Here is a 22,386-nt window from a genome sequence, read left to right as displayed (position 1 = left end):
CGAGCATGAACTTCACCCAATTTCTTCCTTTGACCCTGCGATCTCTGGACGCCTCTTTGACGAAGATATTTTGCATTTTATTCAAATTATTTTACTGACGTCCATTGAGAGTTCAATTAAAAGCGTCAATGAAAAAGAGTACTTACAGACATGCGGAAACCCGCATACATTTTCATCCCTTGTATAGCCAACATTACCAGATATATCTCGTAGGTGCTTTATATTTGTTCGTCATGTGGTGCAGAACATACCTGAAATAAAAAATATATAAAGAAAAATAAAAAAAGAATATATATATATATATATATATATATATATATATATATATATATATATATATATATAGATAGATATAGATAGATATATAGATATATAGATAGATAGATAGATAGATAGATAAATAGATAGATAGATAGATAGATACGTAATATTTTCTTGCGAGAAAAGGCATTTGAATATGAGCAACATATTTGCCTACTTACCGTACTGCCTAGATACAAGTTTCACTTTGGCTCAGTTCTGTGAAATGTTATGCATCTCAATGATCAATGATGAAATTATAATTTATTCACCTCAATATGACTTCAAAATGCAGTAACCATCGAGGGCGGAGTAGGTAAGTAATAATAGATAATTTGTATGCAAATCTGCAGTATTGCAGTACAAAGATATTTGAAAATGTAGATTAATGCTTATATGACAAATAAATTAAGTTTATCACACAAAATAAATGTACCTATATTATTATGCAAGTAGAACCAAGGCTAAATAACAAAAAAAATTATACAGTAGTAGTACAATGAAAATAAGTGCCGTAACTATTTGGTGTGGCGAGCACGGGGATTGGGTGAGTGTGGCGTGACTATTAGTGTGTCCGGCACCATGCAGGGGCCTCAGAGGGCGCTGGTGGCTGAAGGCGGCGCGAAAAAGCTCAGTCAGCGTGGCTTTCATTTACTCCGAGGAATTTACCTCTGAAGCACCTCGGCGGTCCATGTGGGGGGACACCATTTGCTGCAGCCATGTGACTCCCACTGACGGCTTTCTTGATGGTAAGAATATGCCTGTAAGATAAGAGGCCTTGCGGTGTTAGGCCTACAGAGACCCACGTGTTCTGCATCAACCCCCCCAAAAATTTCTCTATTAATATTTTTACCCACTATGTCATCCCTCGGCCCAAGTGTTGTTTGGCTTGTTCAACGGCATGGTGGCTTTGGGCACAGCTAGATGGGGAGGCAGGAGGCGGGGACAAGTGTGTGATGGGCAGGTGGTGGCAGTGCAACAGCTGATGGTGGTGGTGGTGGTGGAGGTGGATGAGAGGCCGGCGCCCGCCATACCCACCACCCTGCCCACCCTACCCACGCCGCTGCCCCTGCCCCACGCTCCTGTCCGCTATCCCTGCCTTAAGTCATGTAGGTTATGGGTGTGTTCTTGTCCTCTTATGAGTGTGTGTGGGGCCGGTGCCCCGCCAAACCACTCTGGCAGTGATATAATGGAGGTGGAGGAATGTGGAATCGTTTGCCCTTTCCTGGTGGGTCTGGAGGACATGGGGGATCGTGCCCTCGTGCCGCACGGGTACTTACAAACAATTTTTCACGGTGCATTTATTACTGGTGAATTTAGGAATGTATGTTTATTAGTATTAGGCAAAATTGGTGGGAAAGGGGGTGAGGATGGGTACAAACTGTAGTGTTGCTTTTCCATAAGGCATGAGGAAATAACTTGAATATTTTTAAACTAGAATTGATGCCATAGTGTAGGGCTGCCATTAATTCAAAATTATGGTGGACATTATTGTTTTAAGAAGAGCAAGTTGAATACCAGCTGTGATTGTGTGCTGTTTGATGAGTTGACAACAGCCATTGTGGTATGTGGCATCAGCTGAATGTGCTGACATGGTAGGTCACTAGCACCCCATAGATTTACTGAATATTGCTTGTCTGCACCAAGTAACTGTTTTGTGATAGCTATCTACTAGTTATTCTTATTTATTTCTTTATTTTAATTTAAATGCAGTATTCATTCTGTTTTACATTTGTAGTACAAACTTTCAGGTTAAAATATTTTTATGTAGTTATTTGTTGCATCTTTCTCTTGAAGCAGGTTTGTTACAATGATTTCTTTTGAATATAACTTGCCATAGTTTTTTTTTTTTATCATTGATTGTGTGCTCCCTGCCTTTGATTAGGGAATTATGTAAAAAATAAACTGCAGTGGAATTAAGTTCTTTTTACTGGAAGAGACTACATATTCTTGTGGGAATCTTCAAGGAAAATTGTTGGGGTGGGAAATCAAATACTGAATATCACTAACTAGAAAGTGTTGGCTTCACTCCATCAGTTTCCTGGTCTTTCCAGTCTTTAATATATATGTCTATGCCATGCAGTTGTTATGATCTAAGTTCATCCAAATACCTCAAAGTATTATAATCTATACTTAGAGCATGTTTCCTTGTATGAAGATTAAGATTTATGGTATCAAATACAAAGCTCTTTATTAGTGATGGATACAGGATTGCAGGATGGATCAAATGAGGAGATGAAGGAAAATAAATATATGGCTATCTTAAATCTATGCCGATGAAAAATCCATATTTGAATCTGATATATTTGTCAGTTCCCAAGCTTATATGGTTCAAGAATAACTCTCTCTCTCTCTCTCTCTCTCTCTCTCTCTCTCTCTCTCTCTCTCTCTCTCTCTCTCTCTCTCTCTCTCTCTCTCTCTCTCAATTGTATAAATAATTTGAAAATAATTAAAGCAAAGGGAAAATGTATTATAATACATAATTATTGTGGCTTATGTTGGCTTCTGGAGGATGATATGCAGTGCTACAGTGTGTTCTGCCCATCCATGAACCTCATTTTCCATTTTGCTTTGCTGTTCTTGCTTTAGTATTATATGATTGTCTCTGATTTAATATATATATATATATATATATATATATATATATATATATATATATATATATATATATATATATGTATGTATATAAATGCACATCTATGTAATATTTCTAGAAATAACTAAGTATATACTATTTGTGTGTAAATTTATACCATATTTCACGTTTATTGCTGTTTGTCAATCCCGCTGTTTCTTTTATTGTCTTGTTCATAGTTTGCAAGAAACAGTGTTTTTTTTACGTCCTAGTTAGCATTTTTGGTTCACTTCAAATGAAAAGGTTATAACAAAAGGACAAGTTGTGTTTTGGGCCAAAATACATTGTCTTCATTATCTTTCTGGACATTCCATTATCATGGAATATGATGTGAGTGGATGAGCTGATTTTCCTTTTTGCCCAAATTTTGTCATTTTTACCTCATAATTGTGCAGTTCCACACACATCCATCAGATGGAACTTTATGAAGCATTTGTTCTTGCTCAAATATCAGTTTTGGGTTTTTAATTTTTCAGGTGTGTTCTGGGTGACAGGGAGTAGGCAGCTGAGCCATCATGGCTGGAGGAGTGACTGAATTTGTGCAGGGGTGGAATGTGGCCCAAACCTTGGGTGAAGGAGCCTTTGGAGAGTAAGTTTCCATGAAAAGTAGTTGGAGATTGAAACTAATTTAAAAAAAAATTCAAAAGCAAAATAGACAAAGAAATTTGTAATTGATTAAAGTGGGTCTATTGTGTGTGTGTGTGTGTGTGTGTGTGTGTATATATATATATATATATATATATATATATATATATATATATATATATATATATATATATATATATTATTAATGTTCCTCAGGGATGTGTCCTATCACCCACACTATTACTATTATACATTAGTGATCTAAACCAAACTTCTGGTCCTATCCACTCGTATGCTGATGATACCACCCTACACTTTCCTATATCCTTTCAGAGATGACCAATCTTTCAGGAAGTAGAGATCTTACAGGGATGCCACAGAACACTTGACTTCTGATCTCTAAAATTTCTGATTGGGGTAGAGAAAACTTAGTAGTTTTTAATGCCTCAAATTCAGTTCTTTCATCCATCATCTTGACAACATTCCAGACAACTATACCCTCTACAGTGACACTCAACTTTAACTGTTTTCCTCTTTTACCTTGAATATCCATGGTCTATCCTTTACTTGTAATTTAAACTGAAAATCTCACTTCTCTTCTCTAATTGAAATAACGTTATGTAGTTTGGCTTTCTCAGTCATCTCTTTTTTTTTTTTTTTTTTTTTTTTTTTTTTTTTTTTTTTTTTTTTCCACCACCCCATCCCCAACTGCTAACTCTATTAGAGGCTTACCCACTCATGTTCGAGAGGCTTCCACTAATACTGCTTTTCTATATGAGTGTAATAGAAAACTTTATCTATCAGTTCCTCCCCTCTGACTGTCTTTTGATTCTTTCTCCCCATCACAATGTTGCATCTCTTGCTGTCTTCTGCTGCTATTTTCATGCTAACTGCTTACCTCCCCTCCTTCCACATCCTCACTGCAAAGACTCTTCTTTCTTTCATCCCTATTGTCTATCTATAACTCAACCAGTACTCTCAATTATTCATCCTTTTCTCTGGTAAACTCTGGAACTCCCTTCCTTTTCTATTTCCGTTTACCAATGACCTGAACTCATTCAAGAGGGAGGTTTTAAGACTTGTTTGTTTATTTATTTCATGTTATTTTTTATTTTATTATTTTATTGTATTTTATGGGATGGAGGGGGCCTAATTATATACCCTGTTCAGGGAGTTGCATCTCAGTGGGTCTTTTGGAACCCTCAGCCAGTTTTCCCCCCTTGCTTTATTTATTTATTTATTTATTTTATACTCTCTCTCTCTCTCTCTCTCTCTCTCTCTCTCTCTCTCTCTCTCTCTCTCTCTCTCTCTCTCTCTCTCTCTCTCTCCAGGAGGGATAACTGGCCAAGGGAAACAAAACATGAAAAAAAAAAAAAAAGCCCACTGCGTTGCCAGTTCCCTTAAAAGTCACGCAAGTTATCCGAAATTCAGGGACAAATGTCTTGAGACCTCCATCTTAAAAGAAGTCAAGTCGTAGGAAAATGGAAATACAGAAGCAGGTAAGGAGTTCCAGAGTTTACCAGAGAAAGGTATGAATGATTGAGAATACTTGTTAGCTCTTGCATTAGAGCGTTGGACAAGATAGGGATGAGAGGGAAAAGAAAGCCTTGTGCAGCGAGGCCACAGAAGGGTTGGCACGCAGTTAGCAAGATCAATAGAGCAGTTACCATGAAAATAGTGACAAAAGATAGAAAGAGATGCAACATTTCGGCAGCGAGAAAGAGGCTGAAGACAGTCAGTGTGTGTGTGTGTGTGTTTGTGTGTGTGTATTTATTTACCTAGTTGTATTGTACAGGGTTCAAGCAGGGCTCATAGTGTCCTGTCTCCATTTATCTAATTTTTCCTTCAAGTTATGCACATTATGTGCTGTAACAACTTCATTATCCAGTGCATTCCATTTTTCCACCGTTCTGTGTGGAAAACTATTTTCCAATATCCTTCACACACTGCCTCATCCTGATCTTTTCATGTCCTCTTGTTATTCAATCTTCTGTCAACAGCACCAGGTCGTCTTTGTCGATCTTTTCAATATCATTTACTATCTTATACATTGTTAATAGGTCCCCACGTTCTCTTCTATCATGTAAGGTTGGCAGTCCCATTTCCTTCAGTTGTTCTTCATATGTGAGGTCCTTTAATTCCGGCACCATCTTTGTAGCAATCTTCTGTATCCTTTTTAGAGCTCGGAGACCATACCACTGCTACACATTCCAGCCTTGGGCGTATCATGCTTGTGATGATTTTTTTCATCATATCCTTATCCATGTAATGAAATACCACTCTTATATTAGTCAACATTTTATATGATAGTCCAAATATCTTGCTTACATGTTTTTCAGGGCTCAAATTTTTCTGTATGAGCACTCCCAGATCTTTTTCCTCTTTAGTCTTCATTATTTGTTCCTCTCCCATCAAATAGTTCCATACTGATCTTCTCTTATTCTTTCCTAGTTCCATTATGTGACATTTCTTGGCATTAAACTCCAATTTCCACTTCTTGCTCCACTCATAGATCTTTATATCTTCCTGCAACAGCAGACAGTCCTCTCTGGTTTTGATAACTCTTAGTAGCTTTGCATCATCAGCGAATAAATATATATAACTTATTCCAATGTGAGTCGTTTACATATATCTGAAACATAATGGGGGCTAACACTGACCCTTGTGGCACTCCGCTAATTACTTTACCCCAAGATGGGTATGTATCTGATTACAGTTCTCATTTCCCTATCCTTCAATTAATCTCTTGTCCATTCGAGCAAAGTTCCTCACAGTCCTCCTATGTTCTCTAGTTTCCAAAGTAGTCTTCCTTGTGGGACTTCATCAAAAGCCTTTTTAATATCCAGGTATACTGTGTTACCCATCCGTCTCTGTTTTCAAGTCCTGCAATAACTCGAGTAGATGCTTAATAAGTTTGATACACATGACCGCCCATCCTGAACCCAAATTATCTGTTCGATATGTATTTACCTAGTTATATTGTACAGGGTTTGAGCAGAGCTCATAGTGTCCTGTCTCCATATATCCATATATGTAGTTTTTCTTTAAAGTTATGCACACTTTGTGCTGAAATGTGTGTGTTTGTGTATATATATATATATATATATATATATATATATATATATATATATATATATATATATATATATTGCTAGAGTGAAATTACTTTTCTTGCTCATTATGAGCATTCACACCTTGTGAGGAATCCTGATCTTGCATAACTTGGTGACGTTAAATGTTCTCAATCTACATTCTTTCTTGTTAACTTACCACTCTCCTTCCATCTGGAGGAAGCTCATCCTATAAGAAGGAATTAAGTTGCATATTATTTCTCAAAAACATCATTTCTAATGTTCGTGGCTTTTATCTTCACAACACCATTGTTTTGGGGATATTTGATAAGTTGTTCATGACTTAAATTTTTGCACTTCTGCTTCCACAGTGACCTTGTGGGAACATGTGGCAATGATAAGTGCTATAAAAAAAGGCTGGCAGTATGTTTCTTGTTAGTAATTTCAAGCAAGGTCAATACTACCATCTACATCTTATAAATAAAAAAAAAAAATGCTACCATCCCCTTACAGTTTATATATATATATATATATATATATATATATATATATATATATATATATATATATATATATATATATATATATATATATCCAGTGAAACATCAGTATTTTATCAATTGGTGGTCCTCTTTGTTTTAATCTGCTATATGAGGACATTTTGGCTTAGAATCATACCATTTATTCAAGTAATTATTATCCAGATCATTTAACCATATCTTGAGGGATTATATCAGTCTTTCAACAGACATTGTATCCATGGAATCAAGTTTGTTTAATGTATGGCCAGGTACTTCAGTATTGCTTTGATTACCAGTGTTTATTATGATCAAGCTATTTCATGTTTTATTTTTTGTCATAAAATTAGTGATTATTCAGCACTATTGTTTTAAAGACAAGATTCAAGAAATAGAAAGTGCCTGCTCAGTTTGACATAACATAGTTACAGCATGTGGTGTTCCTGACAGGGTGAAGCTGCTGATTAACCAGGAAACTGGTGAGGCAGTGGCTATGAAGATTGTGGACTTGGCTAAACATCCAGATGCCATTGATGCTGTCAGGAAAGAGATGTGCCTCCACCGCATGCTGAAGAACCCACACATTATTAAATTCTATGGTATGAACAAACTTTGGAATATTTCAGTGTATTGAGACTTAAACTTCATTCATGTTAACTGTCTTGGTCAAACTTATCTTGAACTTGTATATATTTTCTACCATCCTTTTTCCTCCTCACTATTGCAGGTACCATTTCATTCCAATTACAGAAATCATATTTCCATTAGTATGTAATCTCTTCCAGGTAGCCGACGAGAGAACACCATGCAGTACATGTTCCTTGAGTATGCTGCTGGAGGGGAGTTGTTTGATCGCATAGAGCCGGACATTGGGATGCCACCTCACCAGGCCCAAACATACTTCAAGGAACTTATTGCTGGAGTGGTTAGTAAGACCTTTGTCATTTTATGAATGTGCATTGATTCTTGTTGCTTTGTGTTGCCTCTTAGGATATTTGGATGTTATTTGTTTGTTAAGCTTTTAGAATTTTATTTTATTTTATTTATTTTTTTCATGGTGGCTCTTTAGAGCTAGTGTTTTGATCTCCATTTTCTGGTGACTGCCATCTTGAACTTTGAACAATCAGTAACATTGCTCACAAGAGCCAAGTTATTGTCAGGTGGCATTTTGGGCCATTAATCATGATAGTTTTTATTGAACAATTTCATTAAGTAGTAATATCTTTCATTTCTGATGCTTCTCTTTTCAAGTATCTGGCAGAGCATAGTTGACATGACATTCCACACTAGCCTACCAGCTGCCTCTATGTTCTCTTTATGCTTTGTCTGTAAAATTGCTCAGTTTGCAAGCTGTGATATGCATTGATTGTTCTCTTAAATATTGGTGTTTAATTAACATAAGTACGATTAGCGCTAAGAGGAGCCTCACTTTTATCATTCCCTTTATAAATGACATGTCATTGCCTTGTTAATTTTGTAAGAATTAAGACTTATTGTGGGTACTCAAAATGTTTAACATTTTGTTTCCCTCAATTGTTAGTTGAAGAATGCAGGTGATCACAAGTGTTAGAACCTGTTAGAAACTGTATAGATGAACAGCTTTTTTGATACAGCATCATTGGGATGTTGGATTAGATGAGAACCTGCATGTATCTTTTGTTGGTTTTTATTTATTGACCACATTTGTGTTTTACCTATTGAAAATTATTGCTAATAGTACTGTACTATCAGTGATGTGCTATAGGAATTAAATAATGAAATGAAAGGAATTTTATACATAAGTTTAAAATAGAATGAGTAAGCTGTTTTGCAAAATGGTAAGAGAAGCCTAAAGCATTGTGCACTGTATGATTATTTAATGTTTAATAATTTAGGAAGTACTTCATGAGTAGGTTTGTTTTGACATTTCAACTTTAAAGATCAGGTGCAAGAAATATATTACTACTATCTTTGGTGTAAGTTGGAACCCTGTGGTAGTTGGTATATGCTTGTCAACATTGTTGAGATAAGAAAATGCTATACTGATTACTGCATAAGGAAATTCATGCTATATTGACTGGTTATTCCTGTGGTGCTATGTAGACTTGGTGTGGGTTGGGTTCTTTGGTATTACCAGGATGCATGGAGAATAGTCATGCACCAGGTGTACCAATGCTCCCCAGCTAGACACAGATGCTGCAACCCCTTACATGGACCAGGTGTACCAATGCTCCCCAGCTAGACACAGACGCTGCAACCCCTTACATGGACCAAAGCTTCTTCCATCATACAGGCCTTTATTTTATTTATTTATTTATTTTATTTTATTTTATATTTTTTATTTATTTATTTATTTTTTTATTTATTTATTTATTTATTTATTTATTTTTTTTTTTCAACTGAAATGTTTGTTGTCCAGCGATGGTAAAATGATCACCTTATATTTTAATTGGCAAATGTGGTCTTCATACAAGTTCAAGGGAGTCAAGTATTGTCATTTTATTTTTACAATAATTTTTTTAGTATTAATAAGAATTGGTATAGAAAACTGTGTGAAGAGACCTGTTATATTAACTGACAGATAATGAAGCTTGAACTCTTACATATATGTATTTGGAGAAAAATCATTGTTTTAGGTTCTTGTAGTGCTGCTGTTTTTTTTTTTTTTTTTTTTTTTTTTTTATTTCTTTTGCTATATGGTGTCATGCATGCTGATTGAATTTCAAGTAGCCTTCTATTGGAAGATGGATTTTTAAGTCTGAATGTGTCTGTTTTAGTACCATTGTCCATCTCGTGAGTCTGTCTGTTTTAGTACCATTGTCCATCTCTGAGTGTGTCTGTTTTAGTACCATTGTCCATCTCTGAGTGTGTCTGTTTTAGTACCATTGTCCATCTCTGAGTGTGTCTGTTTTAGTACCATTGTCCATCTCTGAGTGTGTCTGTTTTAGTTAAAACATTGTCCATCTCTGAGTGTGTGTGTTTTAGTACCATTGTTCATCTGAGTGTCTGTTTTAGTACCATTGTCCATCTCTGAGTGTGTCTGTTTTAGTACCATTGTCCATCTCTGAGTGTGTCTGTTTTAGTACCATTGTCCATCTCTGAGTATGTCTGTTTTAGTACCATTGTCCATCTCTGAGTCTTACTTTGTAATGCTAATAATCATACATTTACAGCATCAGCCTTTAGAGTAGTGCATTATTGTGGAAGGATCCTGCTTGATTTGTATTAGATATAACACTAAAATTTGAGCATGCCATAGTGGGAAATGAGCTTTAAAGATTTCAATATTTCCCAGTGGAAGCTGGAAATATTTCTCATTGGCTGAAATAGGTACTATGATAAAATTGGTGCTAAATACAGGCTGTCCCATCCCTCCTAGGAGTATCTGCATAGCCGTGGTGTGTCCCATAGAGATCTGAAACCAGAAAATCTATTGCTGGATGAAAATGACCGTCTTAAAATCACTGATTTTGGAATGGCAACTCTATTTAGACACCAAGGAAAGGCAAGTACCTGTGAATGCATTGGTTATTACTCAAGTTTTTACATATTGTATTCATGATACTTAGTAATATGTTACAACTATTTATTATTCTCAGTAAAGTTGCTGTGATCATCAGTGATGGTAATGGGAAGTGGAGAGAGAGAGAGAGAGAGAGAGATGAGAAATACAGTAAAAAATTAATGGAATTATCTATACATACATCATGAGACAGTGAGAAATATCTTTGTTTTTATTATATATGTAATCTGGGAGAGGTTGAGAGAGTTGTGCCTCATATTACAGCTCTCCACTAGACTCCCAGAGAAAAAATTCCAAGGCTGAATATAGCACAATACAAATCTTGTTGCTGAGCAGCTTCTATGGAGACAATATTGTATTATTAAGAAACTTATTTCATTTAGACTTTGTAATATATGTAGGAAATAGAGAAGTGTTGACTAACGAGCTTAGTGCAGGACATGTTATCTCTCAGATTGATTAGTCTTGACAATGAAAAACTGCTATAATTTACTTTCCCTTTTAGGAGAGGAACTTGGATCGGCAGTGTGGCACCAAGCCATACATGGCTCCAGAAGTGTTATTACGACCCTACAGTGCTGAACCTGCGGACATTTGGTCATGTGGCATTGTGCTCGTGGCTCTCCTGGCTGGAGGTGAGTTGACATTGAGGATTGAGTTGAACTAGTGCTCTTATCAGCTACACAAGTGGAGGAGGCAGTGGCATAGTGGATAAGTGGTGAGCGTGGGATTGGGTAGACGTCCACGAGTAGGTTCAAATCCCACCACATATCACTTTGAAGCTATTCCATTTTTCAAGTTGTTTAAAGTTACTTACATGTCACCATGATACCCAGGTTCTATGTGGTTACACCAAAGATGCATTTGGGTGGTGATACGAGCCCTAATATGGGTACCACTATAAATAAAATTGCCTGTGCTACTATTAGGCGGAAGCTGAACACCGCTTCCCAAATATACTCTTCAAGTATGCCTACAGGTGCTGTAGGCCATAACATAAAAAAAATAATAATAATAATAAAAATTGGATTATAGATTTATGTAGCTCTCTCTCTCTCTCTCTCTCTCTCTCTCTCTCTCTCTCTCTCTCTCTCTCTCTCTCTCTCTCTCTCTCTCTCTCTCTCTCTCTCTCTCTCTCTCATTAGGCATGGGAAATTAGGCCTAGGAAACTTCTTGAATGTCACTGTATATAAGAGGAAGTGCATAATTTTGTGTGAAATAAGAAAAGAGTGAATGTAAATGTAGGCTACCAGATTTGCCATATAAAACCCACCACACCTCACCAACTGGAAATTCTCGTCCCACTTGCAATATTCCAGTTTTTGTCTGTTTTCCAATTGAATTTTTATCAAAATTTCATTGTCAATGCTTTTTTACTTTATTACAATCATGCAATGTTGTTTATATCTTGCCATTATAGTAGAAGAAACTTACTTTGTATTGTAATACGTAGAAATAGTGCAGCTAATGTAGCTGTACAGATAAAAATAGGTGACCACAACAACTACTTGTTTATCAGCTACCTCACCATCACAACAACCATTTACCAGCTCACTGAAATGCTTACTTAGTGCTCACTGCCCATGAGCTCCAGTAATTAATTGATATTTGGTTTTCTTGTAGTTTTTCATGCTATCTTTCATCTTGTATAAGTATTTTTTTTTTTTTTTTTTTTTTTTTTTTTTTTAACTATGCTGATAATTGCACACCACAGGTATGACTGCTGGAACCATATTGTTCAGTTTACAGGTTAATAGTGACAATAAATAAGCATTTTAGTGGTGATGTCAATGTAATAGATTTTAGTTCTTCCTTTAGTGCCTTTAGAACATAGCCCTATATTAAGCTAGGTTTTTTCTGTAGTATACTTTTGTTTGCAAGTCCAGTGAAGCAGCAAAATTTATTATACTTATTTTGTTTATTTATTTTTTGTAATTGGTATACATTGTGCAGTCTTGATTCTTAGGCTGAGCTGAAGACAGTTTCTGCCTCGTCTTTGGTGATCTAGCTGTGTGAGAGAGGAAAGACGTCATAAAGCTAGATTACCAAAGTCAGGGCTGAAACTCAACACTCCACGGAATTTTACTCCAAGACCCAAGGTGAAGTGTGATGAAGTATCATGTTGTGAAGTTGTTTGGCGTGAAGATCTATTTACAATATAGAATTAAATTCGAAGTTTGAATTTTTTATGCTTTTGTATTCATTTATTTGTAATTTTATTTACTTATTTATTTATTTATTTATTTGTTTGTTTATATATTTGTGGAATCTAGTATATTCTTAATTCCTCTGTAGTTTACCTGCTTGGAATCCTGGACATGAACATGCCTTCAGGAGCCACTATAAATTGATGTAGACATGAGCTTCCTTAGTTTAAAGAAAGGTTTGCAGCTTTGGCTAGTGTTAATCATTTAAGGTGTGTGTGATTAACATTGAACTAGCTAATGTTTTCAAGTTTTTTTAGATGGTATGCATTACTGAAGCTGTATAGATCTTGATTTTTTAGATGATATTATTCAGCTTATACCCTTAAGGGGACCATCCGGTGGCCATGGTACCAAAAAATCTGAAAAATAAAAAAATCCCCAAAACACCACCAGAGCATTCCGGAACATATGGCAACAAAGTTATGGAGTATTTTGGGGAAATACACTAAAATACGTGGGGTATTTAAACCTTAAAAGGATCCCTGCCATGCCCATCACAGCCCGGGGCTTCCCTCCACCCGACACTGTACCATAAATGATGATGATAAACACGGAAAAAGCCATGGAAAGTGGTTTCTTTGGTAAGGAAAGGTGGGCGCTAGCAACTCAGTACTATAGTGTACACAGGAACACACCCTCTTCCCTTCCATTTCAGTGTCCATGTGACTGTGATAGGGGGATGATATATTGAGTATCTCGCCCATTGTTTCACGCCTTGCAAGCCATAATCCAGCCTATTTTACCTGCTTTTTTTGCCTTACAATGTCTAAACAAATGATGCAAGGGGAAATTACAACTTGTACTGACCATGCACGGATGGGAGACACCCTTGCCTTCGAGCGACTAATACCTACAGTCATTGTATGGGGGGTGCCAGGTGCCATATAAATCTTAGAATATTTTAAACATGCCTAAAAAACATATATGATGCACATGGTGGTGTATGAGCATGAAATATCCAACCCAAATAAATACACAGGATCATAGAGGACTAAATTGACATCTCTGGGGTTTTTTGCCTTTTTCTCAATTTCCACTTCATCATTCAGATTGTATCTTCCACATTTCTCAACGGATTTTCAATTTTGAGGTATCATTTGGAGCTCAATGAAGCTGCTACATTTCCATCTCAGAATTTGGAAAAATTTATTTTTGCCGCAATGTAATCTTATTAAAAAAAAAAAAAAAATTTATGAGATGGAAAGTTTTGTTACACCACATACTTCATATATGTACCAGCAGAGTTGAAATCTGCCTTCCGGTGACAAAGTTTATGGGAAAAATGTTCTTTTAAAAAAATGCTTTTTTATTTTTCATGGAGCTACTTATGCTTCGACTCGCTTGTAACTACTAAACTAACGTCGTGTAATAGTCATCTATCAGTCAGAAAAATATTATCCATGTACCTCTTTATTTTCTATTTTTTTTAAACCTAATCGGACGGTCCCCGTAAAAATTATTGTTCAGCTTATACTCAATGAAGCATGGACTTCAGCTTTACTGAATTTGAAATGAAACATTATATCCATGTTATTTATTCATTGATTTAAGTGGTATTTAACTGCCAACATTAGGAAGAGAGTTTGTGGTTAATTTGTAAAAGGAGCATTTCACTGTAGCCATGTAATCAAGTCTGTGCTAAATTCAGGTGGTTCTTTGCCCTACAAATAATATTTAGTGTGGTATTTACATCAGATAAATATCCAAAATACAGTCAATTCGATTAATGCTAGGTTTACATTTTTGGAGACGTCACGTTATTCAAAATCGCTCTATTCAAACATAATTTTCCCTTAGAAGACAGTGGTAATGGGGGATTATGTTCCCTGGCCACTGTTAAAGTTTGCCTATTTTGGGGATTCTGTTACTCAAAAAAAAGATACATCACTTGGTCACAAAGAAGATGTTCTTGTTTTATTAGCTGTGATGGTATGCAATGTGCTCTACCCTAGTCACATCGCATGGACAATCATCGAGGTCTTCTCTCCTCTAGCATAGCAATCTAATACAGGTAACTCGAGTTACTCGATAGAATCATTCCAAGAGGCATCGCGTATATCAGAATTCGCGTAAAACTAACTTGCAATTCCCATAAGAAACAATAGATAATTGGGGGATGTGGGATGTGGTCCCCCAAAATTTGCACAAAATACTTTATTTGGCTAAATTAACATGTTTTTATTATTTACGATTCTAAATACTAGAAGTGTATTTAAAGTAAAGGGAAAAGCAAAAAATAATAAGAGAAAACAACAAAACAAAGAATACGTAAACGCAACACTCACTGCGTCACTGCCTTCACCACTCAAACCACAGTCAGTCACCATCTTCCTCTGAGCTTTTCCACTTTATCAAAAATCCACTTATCAAAGATAACCCCACAGTATAAAAGTAAACACTAGTAAAAAAAAAAAAAATGCAGGACGCCAATGTCTTCACCCCTCACAAGCACTCGCCGTAGCTGTTCACTTTCTGGCGCGCAGTTTGAAATTGCATCTGGCGATCAGTTTGAAAATGTGTTTGGGCCAAATTGCATACAAGCAAACCGATTGCGCAAATTTAATTAATTATAATGTTTTTTTCAGTCCCGTATTAACAAAAACGCATAAATTAAATACACATAAATCAAGGGTTACCTGTACTTCTTTTCAGTGATTACAGTCTTCTCGATTTGTTTAAATCACTCCTCTGTGGAGATTGAAGGAAACTTGGATGCTGTTATTCCAGACCATATATACACACCAGAGCAAACTATTGTTACATAACTGGATGGGTTTTCAACACTGCCAATACCAACCCCATTCTAGCCCAGTCTAACTTAACTACATTTCTTGGCAATGTAAAACAAACCTGTTCCTGCATTTAGGTCAAGAAATTAAATAATATCCATACAAAATATATATGGAAGTCCAGAGCATCTTATTGCAGTTCTCGTCAGAAGCAGTGTGGGTGCGCATGACATCGTTGTGTTAAACCACGTTAAATTAAATAAATCACATTATTTAATTGTATCTCCTTAAGTATCAAATCGTGTTATTCAAACTTGCACTAATGGAAAGTTGACTATATTCATTATAGCACTATTTGGCATAATGATAGTCCAGCAGAGTAGCAGTGAGGGTATCCTTCAAGATGGATGTATTCCATTAATATAGTGTGTATTTTGAGGGATATGGTACTAGATAAACCATTAGTGATTTTTCTTGATGTTCTAATGTGCTTTAATAGGTATGGTGTGATATTTGCATGGCTTATATTACTTGTAGATATGCTCTGGATTTGATATTTGATTGTGGGAGTAGTTTTAAGGTGTATGTGAAGTACATATGCTCCTTACTAGGCTCCCATAGATTAATACCCAAGCAAGATGAAGTATGTTGGAAGGTGCATACTTTTACTAAGATTGGGAATAGGTGTGTGTGTGTCTGTCTCATTCCATTTGATTGTGTCATGGTCTTATTTCATTAACCTGAATTGTGTCTTGTACATGATTTAGCAACTAGTGAAAAGACAGTGTTCAGTTGCCCATGTCTTGAAAGTTTAACAATCATTGGATTTGTAATTTAGTAGTAATGTGTGTTCCATAAGTTATGAGAGACTAGCTCTTTTTAGTATTCCTGTGTTATGTTTAATTATTCAGACACTAATAGTGCATTGGTATCAAATTTTGGATTTTCATCATTAGATCTAATAGAAAAAACCTTGGTTTTTCCCTCTAGGAAAGATGTTTGTCAGCTCTGTACTGTTATACATTATATGATAACGATGTGGTGGACAGTAATGCACACATACTGTTTATTCAAATGACACTTGTTTGGAGCAAGATTTAGAAAAAGTGCTATTAGAAATGGGTTGATGCAGTGTTGATATTTTTTAATCTTATTAATATGATTGCAAATGTTTTAACAGAAGTGGAAGAGTATAGGTAAAAGTCAGACCAAATGGTGGGGAAGGCCAGTCCAAGTTATCCACAAATCTGACTTACATTGGTAAATGTGTAATTTCAGCTTTCATATTCATTCCAAGTGTCTTAAAAGTACTTTGACAGAACATCATTCACTTGTGTTAGAAGGTATATTCACATGTTTGCTTATTAACTCTCTCTTACCAGAAATTACTGTAGCTGTATTTTATTTCAGATTTTACTTATATTCTTTATTTTCAGAACTACCTTGGGATGAACCTACATTTTCATGTACCGAGTATACTGCCTGGAAAGACAAGGACTGTAGGTTGTTTACTACAACCCCATGGACCAAGATTGATAACTTGGCTCTTTCACTTTTAAGGAAGGTGGGTATCAAGTATACATTACAAATGCTTAATTATAGATGTTTCTCATTGTATACAAGATATCAGACTAACAAGATTTCTCTCCCACAGGTTTTAAATACAGTACCAAAGCACAGAGCTACAATAAACCAAATCAAATCTCATCAGTGGGTCACAAAGAACTTCAACAAAAATACAGGTATTTGTCTAGTTTTACTTATTTTTAAGATAGCAAAAGCCAATGAAGGTAAACTTTAGCATCTTAATAGTACATAACTTTTGAAAAATAAGCTTTACCATTGGATTGGAGGCTAGTAGTTCAGCATCAATTTGTAAATATCTGTTTGTAGAGTCTATGGTGTGTTACTGTATACTATGGCAGGAATAGGAAGATAGCAGTCTTTGAATAATATCTTTAGCATCATGCAGGAGCAAAGAGCTAACATTTCTGCCCACTTTCTGTGAGATAGTAGTGGTCTACACCTACAATTTAGAAAAAGGAAGTGATTCATAAAAGGAAATGGCCAAATGGATAATCCAGTGTGTGTACTTGTATGTCACCTATGGTTTTTTATTTGTTTAGTACTGAGATCACTCACAACCACACACTGCAAGAGCAAGACAAGCCTTACTGTGCTTGGGACTCAAACCTAAGGCCTTCTGAGTTGTGAGCCAAATATGCTAATTTGTACAATGTGTGTGGGTGGAGGTGTGTGCACATGCTGCCACAGATAAGAAGTGGTTTGCACAACCCAAAGTTCTCATTTATGTAATAATTTACCAAGTTGGCAGGTTAAAGTGGATTCTTCTGATATAAACTTATGAGCTAAGGTTTCAGGTACTATGTGACTCTGCATGTAGTTTATAGTGCAGAGTCTCCGAGTGTCTGTGATCTTTCTCATAGTCACCTCTTAATGTTAGAAGTGTTAATCCATGTACAAGAGGTGTTGATTTTTATCACCCCATGTCTTCTGAAACACATGGGTTGGGGAAATTTAGAATATCATCTGTTTGCCAATATTAAAGTTCTAAATCATTATATCATTATGTATTATATACTGAAGTTGTAAATCATTATAACAGTTTTCCTTCTTTAATGTTGAAAATTATATTCCTATGACCACTGTATGCACATTCAAGTTGCAGTGGTCCACACAGTATTTTAATGCAAGTATCCTGTTTAGTGCTTTGAATCTTAGTTGTAGAGTTTTACTCTCTTCCTCTTTTCTCCTTTCCTACATGTTCTCACCTTTTACTCTCTTTTTCCCCTTTCTTGGTGCCTCATGAATTTGTTGTTCTCAATATCCCTCCCTCACATGACATTGCTGTTGGTCATTGTCTCCCTCCAGACTCCTTGCCTCTTGATTGGTTCCCTCCAGACTCCTTGCCTTTTGATTGGTTCCCCCTGCCCTTTTTTAACTCTATAATTCAGATCTTATTTAAAGCATCACTTGTTCCTCCTGCACATTGTTATTGTGCCCACACATCTCTCGTGCTCTACATGCTGTGTTTCCTTTTGGCTAACAAGGTTGATTCCTTCAAGAATGTTTGGAACCTTGCACATTGATGAGAGTAAACTCTGTTCTTGTTTCTTCTGTGCAGATGTTTATTCTACAGGACTCAGGTCTTGATAAGTGTAGAAAATGTATTTGTTGGTCTACAGCTTTGCTTTGGTGGTTTAGCATTATGATGGGAGTTATGAATCCATAAAGCTAGATTACCAAAGCAGAGAGGTAGATTATCTGCTACGTAGTCTACAAAGAAATTGTCAGTGGAAAGTCTATCCAAGCTTGGATTCATATTATTGGTTTAAGAATGGCAGTCTCTTTGGTGATCTAGCTGTATGAGAGAATTAGAATGTCATATAGCTGGAACACCATGGGGCATTGCTACTCATCCACTCATCTGTTGCAAAGGAAATGATGTTCATCAACCTCAAGTAAGTAATGACACTCCTCTGCTATATAGAAACAGAAGATGCTGATCTCCAAAGAATTGAAAATAGCATTAATTCTTTGAAGCAGTCATATTTGGTGCTCATATACTATAACAGAATTAGTGCAATTGTGCTTCAATTTTGGAGTGTGGGAAAATAACAAGTTTTTACATTATCTGGGTTGAAGCCATACTCCTGTTTTTGTCTGCTGCATGCATGCATAGCAAATAAATGGATTAGGAATTTTAGAAATCTTAGCTTTATTCTCCTTCTATGGGATCTCGGCCAAATATACTTTGTGGTTAAATATTATAATTTAAAATGTTATTTTGACATCTGTTACAGAGCTGATGCAAAATGCGACATCTGAAAGCATGACTCCTAGCCACAAACGAATCTGCAGTGAGGTTGAGCAAGCCAACTCTGCCTTTTCAGTTGATGATATGTCTACTCGGTGGACATGTTCACAACCAGAACCTCCTAGTGCTCCAGTGTTAAATGCCCTGCTTGTAAGTAGATACTGCTGAGTTTAGAAAGTTTACTTTTTTTATGGGTACTTCAATGCACTTATAAGGATGAAAACATGAAGCTAATCAAGACTTTGTTTGTGGTATAGTTTTATGTGTATATTTTGCAAGAGTTAGGGCAGCCACACTTTTTGGTTTTAATGTGTATCTTTAAATAGTCCTCCTTATTTATTTTAGGATGGTGGCAACCTAGAACCAGGTGTGGTAAGTTTCTCTCAGCCTGCCAAACCTGAGCAGTTGCTACTTTCCTCACAAATGACCCAAGGAACTCAGGCCAGCCAGACACCGCTACAACGACTGGTGAAACGCATGACAAGGATGTTGGTTAGGACATCTTTAGAAGACACTGTGACACATCTTGAAGCAGTGTTTAACAAGTTGAATTATTCACATCGGTGTCATGCTGCTAATGTTGTAAGTACGATAGTTTTGTGTTGATGTTTTCACTATGCACTCTAAAAATTACAAATATACATTTTGACTAAGTTTGTGTGTTGCTGGCACAATGCTTTATGCATCATCATGAAAGAAAAACCTTGTGTGATAAAATACGTGCTTACCTTCCTGTTTCAGATAACTGTCACAACAGTAGATCGCCGTGGGGCACAACTAGTACTCAAGGCAAGCATCTTGGACATGGCACAGTACATTCTTCTGGACTTCAGATTATCCAAGGGCTGTGGGTTGGATTTCAAGCGTCATTTCCTACGAATTAAGGAAGGTTTATCTCATATAATAGTGAAAGGACCAGTCACCTGGAATATGGCAATGGCCACCAACATGCTTCCTGCTTAAATGTATCAGCTCCCAGTCATATTTACCCAAAGATTGGTTGGGATCTTGCTGGTATTTCTCATGCAGAGGTAATTGCCTGCCCTTCAGTATTATGTGTTAGGCTAACATTCATTTGCTTTCTCAAACCTTAATGCTTTTTTTTTTGTATAATTTGTATTATTATTATTATTATTATTATTATTATTATTGTTGTTGTCATTTCTATTTTTGTTCTATGAAATTCATGTATAAAATCTTACTTGGAATATGGCAGTGGCCACCAGCATGCTTCCTGCTAGAATTTCTTGTTCTTAGTATAGTGATGGAAAGGTTATTAATATCCCAGTATTTGCCTTCATTCAGTGGTAAACAATACTTCAGTATTATAGCTATGGTGAACATTTAGTTAACTTTTTAAACTATGTAGTTTCTTTAACAATTAAAAAAAACTTAAAGGATTCCATAATATTTAGTATATATGCAGCAGGTCTTTCTCTCATATAATATGGATAATTTTGTTCTGTTAGAAGTCTTTTCTTTTAGTTGTAGGTTAGCCAATTCCAAGGCTTTAAAAAGGTGATTGTATAAGGAGTAGAATGTTCAAGTTATTTTGGTGATTGTGAATGGAGTAGAATGTACAAGTAGTTCAGGTTATGATTTTTCAATCATAGTTACCTTGTTAAGGTTACAAACATTAGCAATTTATTATCTTTGTTACCTATGTAATGTAATGTGTAGGTGCCCATCACTACTGTGTGCTGCAGTTGTAAGAGTGTCCTTGTATAATCTAGGTTACTCTGTACCCTTGCAGGCAGAATTCTAGTCTTTCAATGATGGGTGCTTGCACAGATTCTGAACAATTTACAAATCTCATAATTCATTTGTATTTCTAAAATATTTCTTTATTTATCTAAGGATGAAAACTAATAAACATTACTTTTCATTGTTAGTGTATATATTATGGAGCATTTCTTTACTATATAGAGTTTGGAGAGAAAAGAATCAGTAAGGTAGTGCTGTAGATTTCACTAGCATGATGCTTTTCTTTCACTAATGATTGAAAATCACTTCTCAATCTGTGAAATACAATTTCTACTTGGTTCCATGTCACTGTTGGAATCAAATGTTTTGATCAGCTCGAGTTGTAGTTTTTATGCTGCTTTTGCTGTGCAAAAGGTTATTGTAAGAATCTTCGTTACTATTCCATTCTCTCTCTGCAGTAAATAATTCAGTCATTCCTCCATCTGAACCAAGAACATTAGAAATGTACAATATTTGAAATGAACGTCCTCTGAACATTTATCTCCCTCAACTGTAAAATTTAAGGATGTGCCTTCTGTATCGTATGAATATAACAGACATTACAATTAAAATGAATTTTGCACATAGCACATTATATAGACTTCATAGAGTGAAGTCTGAAGGAAACCATAAGGTAAACCTAAGTATGAAATGCAGTCATTATGGAAGCAAATCAAAGCTGCAACAGTGCATCAGCTAGTGGACATAAGCAAAATAGAATCATCATTCAGGTACACTACATAAAGAAAGAAGAATAATAAGAAAAATGTATAGTACCTATGGTACAGTACAAAGCACCAAGCAGCATTATACTGGTGTGCTGCAATCTATCGTAATGTGTCATTGGCGCCTCAACCATTCATACATATTGAGAAAAATATTCGTGCACTATTTTAATTAACTCATTTTCATACGTTAACATTTATACACAAAAAATACATAATTTTTCCGTGAAGGTCATGGTAGCCTCATATTTTCCCAATATAAACTTGTATTGTCAGGAAATGTAAGGTGTGTGAAGTTGATTTCACTTAGTGTTAACCAAGGAGGTTAGATACCTCTTTGGTGTTAACCGTTCAGTGGGATTGGTTAGTCTCCAGTGACCACAGTTGTGGACCGTAGATACAAGCTATAGTCTTGAGTCTTGCTTAATGGCGGTTTCACACGTGCCAAGTTGCGACTGAAGTTTTACATACGTAAAGCTTCCGAACTCAAAATTGGTGCTTAGCGACTGGAGAAAGCAGTCGCAAAACAAGAC

General features: G+C 35.9%; 1 protein-coding gene across 5 annotated transcripts; it reads left to right on the top strand.

Annotated features, from left to right (window-relative positions):
• The first annotated feature begins 874 nt into the window (after positions 1-874).
• On the top strand, positions 875-21,272 carry LOC123503473 (serine/threonine-protein kinase grp-like). 5 transcript variants are annotated; one of them, XM_045253261.1, is made up of 11 exons: positions 876-1,049; positions 3,412-3,524; positions 7,560-7,708; positions 7,895-8,034; positions 10,468-10,593; positions 11,117-11,246; positions 16,984-17,111; positions 17,202-17,289; positions 19,372-19,535; positions 19,731-19,967; positions 20,127-21,272. In XM_045253261.1, the coding sequence occupies exons 2-11, from the start codon at positions 3,451-3,453 to the stop codon at positions 20,346-20,348; spliced, it is 1,458 nt and encodes a 485-aa protein (XP_045109196.1). In that variant the 5' UTR covers positions 876-1,049; positions 3,412-3,450; the 3' UTR covers positions 20,349-21,272. The 5 variants fall into 5 exon arrangements, with proteins under 5 accessions (XP_045109198.1, XP_045109199.1, XP_045109200.1 ...); XM_045253262.1 differs by lacking the exon at positions 876-1,049 and adding an exon at positions 1,302-1,409; XM_045253263.1 differs by lacking the exon at positions 3,412-3,524 and having other exon boundaries at positions 875-1,049.
• The last annotated feature ends 1,114 nt before the right edge of the window (positions 21,273-22,386 follow it).

This window comes from Portunus trituberculatus, chromosome 14 (assembly GCF_017591435.1).
Source record: "Portunus trituberculatus isolate SZX2019 chromosome 14, ASM1759143v1, whole genome shotgun sequence".
NCBI lineage: Eukaryota > Metazoa > Arthropoda > Malacostraca > Decapoda > Portunidae > Portunus > Portunus trituberculatus.
This window is presented reverse-complemented; position numbering and strand designations above follow the sequence as displayed.

Excerpts from the sequence above, each read along its gene's own strand:
- LOC123503473 (XM_045253261.1), top strand. The coding sequence starts at position 3,451 with ATGGCTGGAGGAGTGACTGAATTTGTGCAGGGGTGGAATGTGGCCCAA. Across the intron at positions 3,525-7,559 it reads GGTGAAGGAGCCTTTGGAGA|GGTGAAGCTGCTGATTAACC; the intron begins GTAAGTTTCCAT and ends TGTTCCTGACAG. Across the intron at positions 10,594-11,116 it reads TATTTAGACACCAAGGAAAG|GAGAGGAACTTGGATCGGCA; the intron begins GCAAGTACCTGT and ends TTTCCCTTTTAG.